The sequence below is a fragment of the Pinus tabuliformis genome, chromosome 7, assembly GCF_031772625.1.
Source record: "Pinus tabuliformis cultivar Carrire ecotype Pingquan chromosome 7, CPIR1, whole genome shotgun sequence".
Taxonomy (NCBI): Eukaryota; Viridiplantae; Streptophyta; class Pinopsida; order Pinales; family Pinaceae; genus Pinus; species Pinus tabuliformis.
In genome coordinates, this window is record NC_142293.1 from 1,210,260,039 (window position 1) to 1,210,273,590 (window position 13,552).

General features: G+C 40.9%; 2 protein-coding genes across 2 annotated transcripts; both read left to right on the forward strand.

The window, feature by feature from the left end:
- The first annotated feature begins 1,179 nt into the window (after positions 1-1,179).
- Positions 1,180-1,816, forward strand: LOC149251761 (defensin-2-like). The gene is made up of 2 exons (XM_089459557.1): positions 1,180-1,334; positions 1,483-1,816. Exons 1-2 carry the CDS (start codon positions 1,265-1,267, stop codon positions 1,662-1,664), a joined length of 252 nt encoding a protein of 83 aa, XP_089315683.1. The 5' UTR covers positions 1,180-1,264; the 3' UTR covers positions 1,665-1,816.
- Positions 1,817-11,186: 9,370 nt separating this feature from the next.
- On the forward strand, positions 11,187-11,651 carry LOC149251762 (uncharacterized). The gene has a single exon (XM_089453982.1). It carries the CDS (start codon positions 11,187-11,189, stop codon positions 11,649-11,651), a length of 465 nt encoding a protein of 154 aa, XP_089310108.1.
- The last annotated feature ends 1,901 nt before the right edge of the window (positions 11,652-13,552 follow it).

Genomic DNA, 13,552 nt, shown 5'->3' on the forward strand with positions numbered 1-13,552 from the left:
GTCAACACCACTAAGATTCCCTACAAACCGTAGATTGAATTCCATCATACAAATAAAATAAAGCTAAAGAAATTGCTATGACTAGACATATGAGGAATTGCCCTTGTGTTGGTAGCCCACCATGTGCTAAAGTGTTGCAAATGACGCACTCTGCTCCTCTGTATGTTGTGAATTCCAAAACTAACCACTTCTATGATTACTTCCAAGCTCGAAACAATTGTCGTAAGAGATGTGTGGTGAGGCTCCAAACCAGGGGGCCAAGACCTTTGTAAATCAGCATGTCCAAAAATCCAACACCATGGTGGAAGTATACCAACTGCTACTAGGAAACACCATTGTAATAGAAGAAAAACACAGAGTAACGACCAGAGATATCAAAACGCCTAGTGGAAATGAAAGCTAGATTCTTCATACAAGGGAATGTGAATTCGGTTAACATTTGCGAGTGCATGGAATGAGATAGCTACATCATCACTTCTTTAATGCAAAAAGAGAAGACCTGGTAGCAAGCTTCCTCTCTTTCCATTAGCTCTTATTATTTTATATATTAATTAATTATAAAATTAATAATATAATTTAATGAAATGTTAATATATACCTTCTCCACACTTCACCTTCATCTTGATTATACTTGAAATTTTAAAACATACAACACGTGAAAAGCCACAAATATAGTTCAAAAGCAAGCCAGCAAAACAATATATATAATATATAAAAAGAGAAATTTTACACTGATTGGTATTCAAAGTTTAGTTTATTACAGTGGGAACACAAATACCACAAGTGGAGCGTCAGCAATAGCAAAACTTTATGTATGGCTCCACCACAAATACCTCAAGTGGAGCGTCGGCAATAGCAAAACTTTATGTATGGCTCCACCACAAATACCACAAGTGGAGCGTCGGCAATAGCAAAACTTTATGTATGGCTCCACCACAAATACCACAAGTGGAGCGTCGGCAATAGCAAAACTTTATGTATGGCTCCACCACACCATACTTTCGCCCCACCACCTTATCAAAAATCCACGCAATTATAAAACATATAATCTATTCCATGAGATCCACCTTACCGAAATCCTCCTTTTAGGTGGACGTGGATGACATCAAATAAAGATGATAGCACATGATACACATGATATCGACCTGTCTCCGCACTGCTATAAATATATATATTTGCTCCCCTGCTTTGGCACGACGCCTACTGCTCTTCATTCAACCTTTGAAGCTTACTGTGTTTTCTAACCAGAGAAAGGAGATCAATAATGGCGGGCAACAGAGTTGGCACTCGACTCAGCGCTCTTTTCCTGCTCGTGCTGCTCGTTATAACCATCGGTAAATCACCTCTCTTATTTTACTATTCTATTTGTTCGTTCTCCTTCATCACTGGATTGGAAGAATGGATGGAATGCTATATATATTTATATATATATATATATATATAGCATGGAATGCTAACATTAGTTGTTGAAATGCGATGCAGGGATGATGCAGGTTCAAGAGGCAGAGGGACGTATGTGCAAAACCCCAAGCGGCAAGTTCAAAGGGTACTGCGTGAGTAGCACCAACTGCAAAAATGTTTGCCGAACTGAGGGATTTCCAACGGGAAGCTGCGATTTCCACGTCACCAGCCGAAAGTGCTACTGCTACAAACCCTGCCCTTGATCTCTGCAACAATAATAATAATTATAGTAACTACTACTACCATATACGGACTTTACATATTACAGTGGTGTTTTGGTGTTGCTGTTGGTATTGTTGAGTTTGTATTTTCAAGTTTGAGAATAAATATTCAATGTTCTGGTTGTTGTTAGTGATGATCAGTGTTTAAAACTATATGGTCTTTTTAGTTAGTAAATTTTGTTTAGAATTTGATAATAATAATAAAAAAATTAAGTTATAGTTGTGTAATTTATAAAAAATAAATATTTCAAGAATATTTCGGAACATTTTATAATGAGTTGATTTTCTCTACAACCATCATATAAGTTAACCCATGTTTTTTTTAATTTCTGGTTTTGTTGGCAATATGTTGGATTTAAAGCTTTAGATTGGTGGCATATTCTCAAAATCTAAAGTGGTAAGGGTTCTAGAAAGACAAAGAGATGTAAATGTATCAAAAATACATAGGAGGCCATCAATCTAAACCGAGGTGGGAGAAAAAACATAATGTTATGGAGATGTGAGACTAAGCATTTGTAAGACATTTTCAAGGAAAGACAACAAGTTTGAAGGAAATGAATAATTGAACCAAGCAAAATTTGATCTGGGCCTCGCCACATACCCTAATTCTAGTAAAGGGATGATTGGCTTGGGTGTTTAGGAAAACCAAATAAGCTAAAGGTATCTTGCACAGATCTCAATCTTTGTTTTTAAAGAAATGGCATGTTTGATGCCAAGTCAACTAATGTGGACGTTATCTTGGAATGGGTTCATATCCTAGAATGGCCAATGGTTGTATGGTCCAAAGAGGTGTTTGAGAAATTGGTAACACTTTAGGTACCTTTACAAAGCAAACATATATTTCTTAAAGTATGGATACTACGGCATGGCATGAGTCTTGGTACAATTGGAAGTCTAGTTGAATGTTTTTGTCCTTCATAGAGATAGGGTGGACTACTAAAATATATTTTTCATAATGGATAGTATGCAAAATGAATTAGTCGTGATAGGGAAATACTTTATTTTCACCTTACGAGCATCAAGATTATGGGGTTTGACCACTCAACTATATCCTCTATCAATTTATTTCATTAGTAAATTGGAAAAAACAACCTTTTAGATATTGAACATCCTAAACTATCTCCTCTTGAAGTAACAATAGAGTTGGGGAACCTAAAATTTCAAAGTAGCTTAATAAGTTTTTTAATATGTAAAGCATTCTTAGATGAACTAAAAATGATCAAAAAATGGGTCACTATTGAGGGGGACTCTGGTCATAATAATGTGGTGTTAGAAGTGTCCTCTACAATAAGGAAAAATTATATCCCCTTGAAACTAAATATAGAGTGGATGAAGGTGCCAGATTTTGTGGGAAAAAACAAAGTTTTTTTTAACTGAAACAATTTTTTTTGGAGAATCGGTAACTTCGAAAGATCAACTACCACTATTACACCAGATACAAGTATTTCATAAATTCTAAAAATGGGCAAATTACAACATGTCTCTAGAGACTTGAACACGTGTAGCTAGGGAGCAAATTATTCACCAAATCACTTGAGCTAAGATCCTTTGACATGGGAAAAATAAAGTTTTGTGGATTCCTTATAATGGTAATATACAAGAATTTGCTAAAATTCAATTTCACAAAATTTAGAAGAGGAAAATCGAGTGGTTTCTAATTGGGAAAGGGACAAAAATATAAAAGATACTTGAGTTCTCAATGAAGTAAAGGAATCCTTAGAGATACTCTACAATAGTGAAGATTTTCAATGTTTGAGTGAGGAACAAAAAATTGAAGTAAAATCACCCGAAGATAAATTGAGGATCATTCTTTGGGAAAAAGAAAAAGAATGGATGCTTAAGAGAAAGGAATTATAGTTATAATTTGTGAATGAGAACACAAAATTATTTAACAAATATGCAATTATAGAAACAAAATAAACTTTGTTTGGAAAATGGATAAGTGAGATGGTACATAGGCTACAAATTTCAAGAACATGACATTTTAAGGTGTAAGGAATTTTTCATCCCTCTTCAAGGAAGAAATTTGTGCTTGACTTGCAAATTTGATTAGGCTATCAAAATCATCCCCTAACTATGTCTCGTGTTCATTATTAAAACATCTGTTGCACTCACACACGGAGTCACATTCACTATCATGCAAGTGTCGTCTCGATCAATGAACGATCATTCATGAGTGTCGAGCTCGTCACTTGCATCGTCGATCAATCATGTTAAACATGTGTGTCTAGATGGTTTGGGTCATTTTGTCATGAGTCATGTGAGTGTGTGTTCGTATGATCACCTATGCATCTTTCGATCGTTCACACACTTAGTCATGTTTGCTGAAGTTCTAATGACCAAACTCCCCTCTGATAGCTGGACCATCACCCCACTTTTGACTTGATCGACTGTCAACCAGAACAATGCAGAAGCACCAAGCTAGTCTTTTCAAGCTGCAATGCTCGCAAGAAATTCAATCAACCCTCATGCTGACCACCCGAACAGTCGGACCCGGTAGTCACCCCGGGACTGACTCCCCTAAAAAATTACATAGCAGTCATTGACCTTACTCGCTTAGCTAACTGAAGAAATTGCAAAGACAGGCTAGATAGACACCAAGTGTCGTCCCTATCTCCCTCAAAAAATTGTGCAGTTTTCCTAGTCAGTCATCCCAACAGTGGACCGACTGTTCATCTCAGAAATTGCACAGTGTTCATGAGAAGGCCTTCCGCTACCCATCAGTCAACTCAACTCAGAAATTGTGAAGAGATGACCAGAAGCTCAGCCTCCTGGCCTTAGTGTAGTTTCCCTTGCCAGCAACCCCTAAAGAAGACTATCAGTTCCCTCCAGGAATTGTGCAGTTTCTACTGCCAATGTCTCCAGTAGCTAATTGGAAGTTCCCTCTAGGAATTCCACAGTTTTTCCTGCTAGTGACCCCAGCATCTAGCTGCCAATTCCCTTTGGGAATTGCGCAATTTTGGCTGCCAGTCTCTCGGGCAGTTCCCCCAAAAAACTGCCCAATCCCTGCCTGCTAACCCTTCATGCAGCCCAACCCACTCCTCTAGAAAATTGTGCAAAACTGGTTGTCCAGCCCCCGCTACCCGTTCATTCCAAAAAATTCCCAAAGCATGCATGCCTTGCCTTCCTACAGCCCGAACTGTCCCTCCAAAAATTTATGCAATTTTGTCTTCCAGCCGAGTCAAACCTCGTAGACAGTCATTGTTGACTCAGATTGCCCATATTCACACTCAGTGACTCTTGCATAGTTTTCATCAGCAGTGCCCGGAGCCATCATCCCGCTTCACAACCTTTCTACCTCTCCTGGTCACCTACATCCGAAATGATCATGTGTCATGGTAGACTAGAATGTTTTGGATTTGATGTCGTCTCATGTTGTCTCATCATGAGTGACTGCAAGTATAGGTATGCCAACAAACATGGCAAGATAACGAATGGGATGAATGAAGGGAGCACATGTAGAAGGACAGGTTCACCAACGGGTGAATGAATGATGCATGCGAAACGGATGAAAGTGAGGAACATGCACCTTCACAAATAGATGAGCCTGTCAAGCCTTCCAATGTACAAGAAAGGAACAACATGCTAAAGCGTCATCAAGTGAACCAAGGACCATCGAAGAATCTGCACACTTCGCCATGTGGAGGTGAAGCGGTGGTACACCATGAAGACACCCATCACCCAACAACACTGAAGCTCGACATGCACTTCAGCAACAGCGTGAATGTACCATCACTATCATGTCAAGTCGTGTCATGAGTCATGTCGCCCACATCTCTACTATGGGATTGTTGTCAATCAATGTGATGTAACGTGGGAGTCCAAGAGACCCACTTGTTGAATAAAGAGTCATGTAAGTCGAAAAGTCATGGAAGTCAAATGGTCATGAGGGTAGTCGAACAGCCATGAGGGTCAGTTTCACCCTTGGCTATAAAGACCCCCTCATTTGTACATGCAAGGGGATTTTTCACCTCAGCTCCTCCCACATAGCCAAGAGAGTTTGTAATATTTTCTTTGAGGATTAAGAAGTGGCTCCAACACCCCGCGCTCGGGGTTAGTGATGTATGGTGTAACGATGTGTCCTGGAACTTTCACTTAACTCAGAAGCCTACTGCAAGCCAACATGTTTTCACACATGTATTTTATCTATTGTAAGACTAATCTTTAACACTTGTAATGCATGTTTCTTTAACCTGTGTTCTACATCTGAACTGTTTCATTTGTTGTAATGCATAATCTATTAATGGAAATGTGTTGTATATGTTGTTAACATTGTCTTTCCTGTGTAGACTACTCTCCCGGACATCAGATAGACCTTTCACATGAAGCTTGTTGTAACAATCGTTGCACTCGTTCGGATTGATCCATTGAGTGTTGTACGTGTTATCTTACCTTGTATGTTGTGACTGCTGCATCCATGTGGACTGCTCCTCTGCAAGTTGTGCATGTCCTATTGTGTTGTGTGTTCCTAGCTGAGTTGTGACTATATCCCATCCAGCCTGGAACTCACTTTCACCGTCTTCCCCTTTTACAGAGAAAGAACCATTGACACGAGTACACTTACACTCACTAGGCATGCAAAAATCACTTCTTGAAGACAAAACAGACCACTCTCTTGTGCTGACAAGCAAGAGTTGAGGCAAATCCTTAAGACAATGGCAACTGGGCCATCATACCGGATGGGACTCCCACACCAAATGGTGTGAGGTCTAGTTGGGACTTCATACCGGGGTGATCCCTCGAATGTTGGCGGGTCCAGCACCATCAACATTTCTAGTGCTAGAAGGAGGGTAGCCAATTGTATATGGTTGAAATTCCCCTCACACTCATTCATCAAACATCTGGTCAAGGTAGTAACTCGCACTCCCTCTCACCTACACGCGACTCTGCGGTTGGTTACTCCTCACCTCCTAGTGTTAAACACGATACTCCATATCAACCCCTTCGCTCGATCTATCCCATCACTCGCCAATTCGCGAAATCAGTCGGACTAATCCCAAACAAACAACATCTTCCACGTGCAGCAAAGAAGCCAAAAGCTACTCCCATGGGAGTTGTTGTATCATCAGTGGAAGAAACAACCCTTGCCACACTTGAAGGTCTAGGAGAAGCTATCGAAGATGGAAAGGAACCTCCAATCATCTGGCAAGGCGAACAAGACACTCTTGTGATCTTGGGATCAAACTTCGGTGTAGGAGGCAAAGGCGAAGACGAACCAACAGACTCAAAGTCGGAATCATCAGACTCCGAAGGAGAGGAAGAAGGAAAAAATTAAGAAGAAAACAAAGAGATGGTGGACCTAAATCTTGAATGGATGACTCAAGGACCATTGGCTCTACCGCCCATTTTACACAAGATGTCAAGGCAAGAAAAGAGAATGAACGTCAAGTTTGACCTTGACAGCATGGTAAAGGCAGAGGACCACTTAGACAACTTCTACCTGCAATTACAGACCCTCGAGGTAAGTTATGATGATGTAGGATGTAGATTTTTCCCATGTACCTTGGTTGGTCATGCAATTGCTTAGTATCATAGCCTTCCACCGAACTCTATACATAACTGGGTTGCATTCAAATGCATGTTCCTTGAGAAGTTCGCTGATGACAAGACCCTAGTCATGCTACTCAAAGAGTTGGGAAGCCTCAAGATGAAGGGAAAAGAGAAAGTGATATATTTCAATCAGAGGTTTACACATATATTGAAAAAGTTCGTAGTAGATACTAAGCCTTATGACTCCGTCACCATTGATTACTACACATCTGCACTGCCAACCAACATCACATAGTTTGTCAAGCGATTTGCAAAACCAACACTATTGGAAAATTGTGAAGAGGCTATCGCTGTTGAGAAAGACCTGCGTGCAGTCAGAGTCATCGAGGATGATGAATCAACGAAGGACTCCAAGGATGCGAGCAGGAAGTCCCAACTAACGGCAAGCAAAGGTAGAGACAAGGAAGCAACTGACATTGAGACCCTCACTCGTCTCGTCAAGAGCTTTTTCACTGAAATGTCTGGACTCAAACAACATAGAATGGACACATTTGCAAGCATTCACTCGCCTAGGCAGAGACAGGCAAGTAGTGCATCAAGCAACAACCAGTTCATTTCAAAAACTGTGCAGAAGCCTATGTTCTAGCTCAAACAATGTGCTCATCTGAAATTTTGTTCTTTCCACAAAGGACATCATCCCAATAACTCTTGTTTCGGCTGGAAGTGAGTCACAATTTATTTTTACAGTCGTACACTCAATGCGGGAAGCAATATACAGGAGCAATCGAAAGACACAAATAATGACAAAGAGGTTTCACCTGATGAGCCATCAATCTCTAAGCATGTCGTGAACGTGTATCAATGCTCCCAAACGATGTCAAAGATGAACACCAAGAAGCAGGCTCGAAAGAAGAAAACACAAAGCAAGTTCGGGAAGATAGCAGTAGACAAAAGCACATCCATGAGCAGCAAGCTGCATAACACTCCGTTGGATAACACGAACACTCATTTTACCCTAGACACCTCAGTGAGTCTTCCACCTCTGGATTACAACATTGTTGATGATATGAATAAAACTCGGGCAAACAAAATTTTGTTCGAGTTGGCTAAGATCTAGAGCCAGCGAGATATCCTGTTGTGTGCATTAGGATAGATAGTGGCAGACAACGCAACCTCTACTAGCAAGGGAGCAAGCACACCTCCCAGATCACTTTCAACTGTGCTCAATACACTCCGGATGGAAGAAGAAAACTCATTTTTCCCTCCATTCCTGCTATCTTTTTGAAATTTGCAACTGCAATGTTCACAACTGTTTGGTTGATTCTGGCACGGCAGCCAACGTCATGCCGCTTTCCATCACTAAAAGGATCAATTCATAATGGAGTGAGACATATATGCGAATCATCCAACTTGATCGAACATCGGTAAAGCTGTTGGTGAATTAAAAGACATGATGATTCGACTATCTCATGATGGTCAAGTCCATCAATGCATCAACATAGTGGTTATGGACATCCCGGAAGCATATGGTCTATTACTCAATAGAGACTGGTCCAGCAAGTTAGATGGATATTTTGCTACAGACGGGTCTCACATGTGGCTTCCGTATAAGGGAAATTGCAACCAAATCTGAGTAGAATCCGAGAGGTACATGAAACATAATGTCACTCCCATCAATGGCAAGAATGAATTGTTGGCCTTCGCAGAACTCATGTTCGGAAATTGCCTCCTTGAGACAACATTGGGGTGTTATCCTGCATGGCCAGCTCCAACCCCACCAGATGCACAGTTTGGACTCCTTCCTTGCGCAACTGATGGTAATGAAACTTGTACAGCACATTGTACCAATAGTAGCAATAGTAGCACCAATAGTAGTAGCAGCAGTACCATCACATCAAGTGGGCTGTGTAGAGATGAGTTGTTGAATACATATTGTGATGGATCAAAGACATAAGATGACTCAGGATCTGGGTATATTCTAATTGATCCTTGCAACAGGAAGAATCTAGTGCCAAGTCGCTTGGAGTTTGAGTGCACGAATAATGTAGCAGAATATGAAGCACTTTTTTTGGGCTTGCAGAAAGTCGCCAGCCTCAATGTGGTCATGCTCAAAGTGGTAGGTGATTCAGAGATAGTGGTATGGAAAGTATGTAACAACATTCATTATTTATCACCGCATCTCAAAAGTTACCAAGAAGAGTTATGGCGACTAATCTCAAACTTCCAAGCATTTAATATCATTGTTGTACCACGACGTGTAACACAACTGCCAATGCACTGGCAAATGCAGTCTCGAGAATGTCATCGATTAAGGATAGATTTACTATTGAAATTTTGTACAAACCATCTATCCCGGAAAACATAATTAACTTACGCGTGTTTAATGATGATCAACAGATACTACATTTTATGGTCAACACTGATGTCTTCAAAGGTGCAGTGATAGACGATGACAAGCACAAGCACTCTTTGCAAGCTAAGGATGGTAACATGAAAGGCCACATTATCACAAAAGGTGTGGCATCATTGGAAAATCTATATGACTTGCAAGAATGGTTCCAGGGGCCAAGGAACAACGAGACCCACAGTTCCACCATGAGGCACGAACTGATAAACCTAGGAACATAATAGGATCCGAAGTTTGTCAATCTTGGTACATGTTGTATACAGCAAGAGAGGCAAGCCTTTATCCTCTTGTTCAAACAGTATCGAGATGTGTTCACATGGACGTATGATGACCTAAAAACTTATGACACGCAGATCATCCAACGTATCATCCCAATTAAAGAAGGGGTCAACTTGTATCAGTAGAAGCTGAGGAAAGTACATATGTCACTTGAACCCCTCATACAAAAGGAGATTACTAAGTTGTTGGATGCACGGACCATATACAAAGTTTGACATTCCACATCGGTCTCCAACCTTGTTCCTGTACAAAAGAAGTCCAAGGACATCCACTTGTGTGTCGATTTCCGGAACGTAAACCACGCCTTAGACAAAGATAACTACCCCGTGTCGTCCATGGACCATATTTTTCAAACAGTATCTGGGGCACAGATGTTCTATCTCCTTGACAGTTTCTCAGGATACAATCAGGTTTTGGTAGCAGAACCTAACAGATTCAAAACTACTTTTCGTACCAATTGGGGTACATTTTCTTATAAACGAATGTCATTTGGCCTGGTAAACACAAGTGCAACATTTCAGCATGATATGGACATTGCCTTTCATAAACTCATTGAGTAGAGCGTGGTGGTATACCTCGATGATGTGATTGTGTTCTCAAGAAGTCAAGAAGACCATATATGCCATCTTAAGAAAATTTTTGAGTGATGCCGGAGATATGGGATTTCCTTGAATCCCAAGAAGAGCGTATTCGTTGTGTTAGAGGGGAACCTCCTTAGACACATTGTTTCCAAGAGTGGGATCAAGGTGGATGCAAATTGGATGCAAGCCATCACACATATTCCTCACCCAGTCCACAAGAAAGCCATGCAGTCCTTCTTAGGCAAGATAAACTTCCTCCAGAAGTTCATCTCGGATTATGCACAGATAGTTAATCCAATGCAAGACATGATCAAGAAAGATGTAGTGTATAGTTCGAATAAGAAAGAAAAATATGCATTTGCCCGAATCAAGCAAGCCATTGCAAAAGTGCCTGCACTCTACACCCCATATTTCAAGAAAGATTGCATGCTATACACCTTCACTTCTGATAACTCACTAGTTGCAGTACTCACTCAGAAAGATGAAGCTAATGATGAACATCCCATCTCTTTCATGAGTGCAAGCATGCAGGGACCAAAGCTCAATTACCCTGCCATTAACAAGCAAGCTTATGTAGCTTACAAGGAAGTGAAACACTTCAGGCCCTAATTGTTGAAGAACCACTGCATAGTCTTCGTCCCCCACCTAGCAGTCTGCAAATTGCTAGTACAACAAGAGCTGGGAGAATGACATGTGAACTGGATGATAGGTTTGCAAGAATATGATCTTGAAATCAAGCCAGTGCACATGATCAAAGGACATGGGCTCTGCAGACTTGCAACTGAAGTAGTGCACACTCTGGAGAACGAAGAAGAGCTTGCCGGTTGGGAGCAGGAGATTGAGATGCATGACATAAGGCGAGTAACACCCATGGAAGACGGAACCTCTTGGTATGCATATCTATGCCAGTACCTTGAGCACGACACCATACCCTCTCACTTTTCTATTAAACAGAAGATAGAATTGTGCCTGAAAGCCTTAGCCTATCAGTCGGTGCACGAAGTGCTTTATAGAAAGAACAGTAATGGAGTTTTACTTAGGTGTCTGGAGGCACATGAATCAGAGAAGGTACTTCAATATCTACATGACAGACCCATCGGGGGTCACTTTGCTGGAAATACCATTGCACACAAGGTTATGCGAGTTAGTTTTTACTGGCCCACATTATTCAAGGATGCACATGCCTATGCCCGCAAGTGCCCGGTTTGTTAGCGATGTGCCGAAAAAACACGAAGATCAGTAGCCCCATTGCACCTTGTTGCAGTGACCGAACCATTCGAATGGTGGGGCCTGGACATTGTTCGGGAAATTTTCCCTCATTCGTCAAAACAACACCGCTATATCCTAACAACAAATAACTACTTTATGTGGTGGATAGAAGCAGCTCTACTCAAACAAGTGAACGATCAGGAGGTTATCATCTTCCTCCAGCATAATATCATCCCATGCTTCGGCATTCTAGTATCACTTGTTTTTTATAATGCAACTTATTTTTCGTCTTTGAAACTCTATGAATTTAGATTACAAAGTGGTATTGTGCTAAAGCATTCATCAAATTACTACTCGCAAAGAAACAGTATAGCAGAATCCACGAATAAAAACCTCATCCAGATAATCAAGAAGATTGTTTTCTCTAAGAAACATAACTGGTATACCTCCCTGACGAATGCATTAGGGGCTAACCGTGTAACACATAAGCCCTCTCTGAATACCTCACTGTACTTCCTGGTTTATGGTAAAGAAGCCATCCTCCCACCAAATATCTACTTGCCTGCACTTTAGCTTTCCCAAGAATCCCAAGGCAAGCCTTGCCAGCTAGTTCAGTGTAGGATGAATTCTCTCCATAAGCTTCGAGAGGAAAGGAGGAAAGCAAAATAAAAATTCACACTCCACCAGAACCATATCAAGAGATGGTTCGATGCAGGGAAGGCTAGATTCGATGTGGGTGACTTAGTTCTGAAATGGGATAAGCCCCATGAAGACAAAGGCAAACATACGAAGTTCCAGTCCCTGCGAATTGGCCCGTACACAGTCGACGAGAATCTTGGCCCACAGACGTATCGTTTGCGGTCACTTAACAGGAGGATTGACAACCTTTCTGTCAACGACCAAGATCTCAAGAATTATTTTCAGTAGGTCGGGGCGCGCGTGCCGTGTACATAGTCTGCTTGTTGCTTGTTGTTTTCATTTGGTTTGTTTTTCTTATTACCTTTGTTTTTACTTTGTTTGATTCCGCTTACTATTTTTGTTCACTTGCATTTTGTTTGTTTGATATAATACTTATTTTGTTTCCAAAAATAAGTGTTGCCAACTACTATGTTATGGCTTTTGAATAGAGTATGTGGTTGAAATTGGAAGAGACTTGTGACACTGCAGCACTTGGCCAATCTTGTGTTTGTCTTCTTTGTGCTTGGTTGTAACTTTCAGCTGATGAAGTCTTGACGGAAAATACAAACCATCTGTAAGGGAAGTTTAGGTCCAACCATGAAACTATGTCCACACAGGGAAGCCCCATCCCTATATTTAGCCTTCTGCTCTATGTGTTCAAGCTCTTCCACTAGTAGAAACGGCGAAGGGGAAATCTAAACAACAAAACCTTTGTCAGAGGTATTACATGCTTCTCTAAAAGAACAACCTCTTCTCCTCTCAATAAGTTGGGATCCCTCTTCTGCCCCAAAAATTAGTAAGTTCCTATGCACATTCCTCTTAAAAAAAAATACAAAGGCGAAAGAAGAGAAGGGCTTCCTGTGCAGAGAGGTGAAGCATGCAACTCCACTGAGGTATTGACCAGGCACGCTGGTAGTGGAGTAATGTGTGTGTCCCTGCGTGACTCCGTCGTGGTACTGTCTAGGCTTGCTGGTAGCGGAGCAACACCAAAGATGAAAACTTATACTCTGAAAATCTTTAACTCGGGAGCTAAACTACCCTTCCCAGATTCGAAACTCTAATATCTAAGTTTAGCTTTTGATTGTGTTTGACTGAGTTGGCAAAGGGTGAACCATGTATGTCCATGGGGTAAGTGGGGAAATCAAGTAACCCGCACAGTGATTCAATACTCCAAAAAATACCAACGCCTTGTGCTAGCAATGAACAGAAATAGAGAAGATGGATTT

Coding starts and splice junctions, on each gene's coding strand:
- LOC149251762 (XM_089453982.1), top strand. CDS start 11,187: ATGATCAAAGGACATGGGCTCTGCAGACTTGCAACTGAAGTAGTGCAC.
- LOC149251761 (XM_089459557.1), top strand. CDS start 1,265: ATGGCGGGCAACAGAGTTGGCACTCGACTCAGCGCTCTTTTCCTGCTC. Junction 1,335..1,482: donor GCTGCTCGTTATAACCATCG/GTAAATCACCTC, acceptor AATGCGATGCAG/GGATGATGCAGGTTCAAGAG.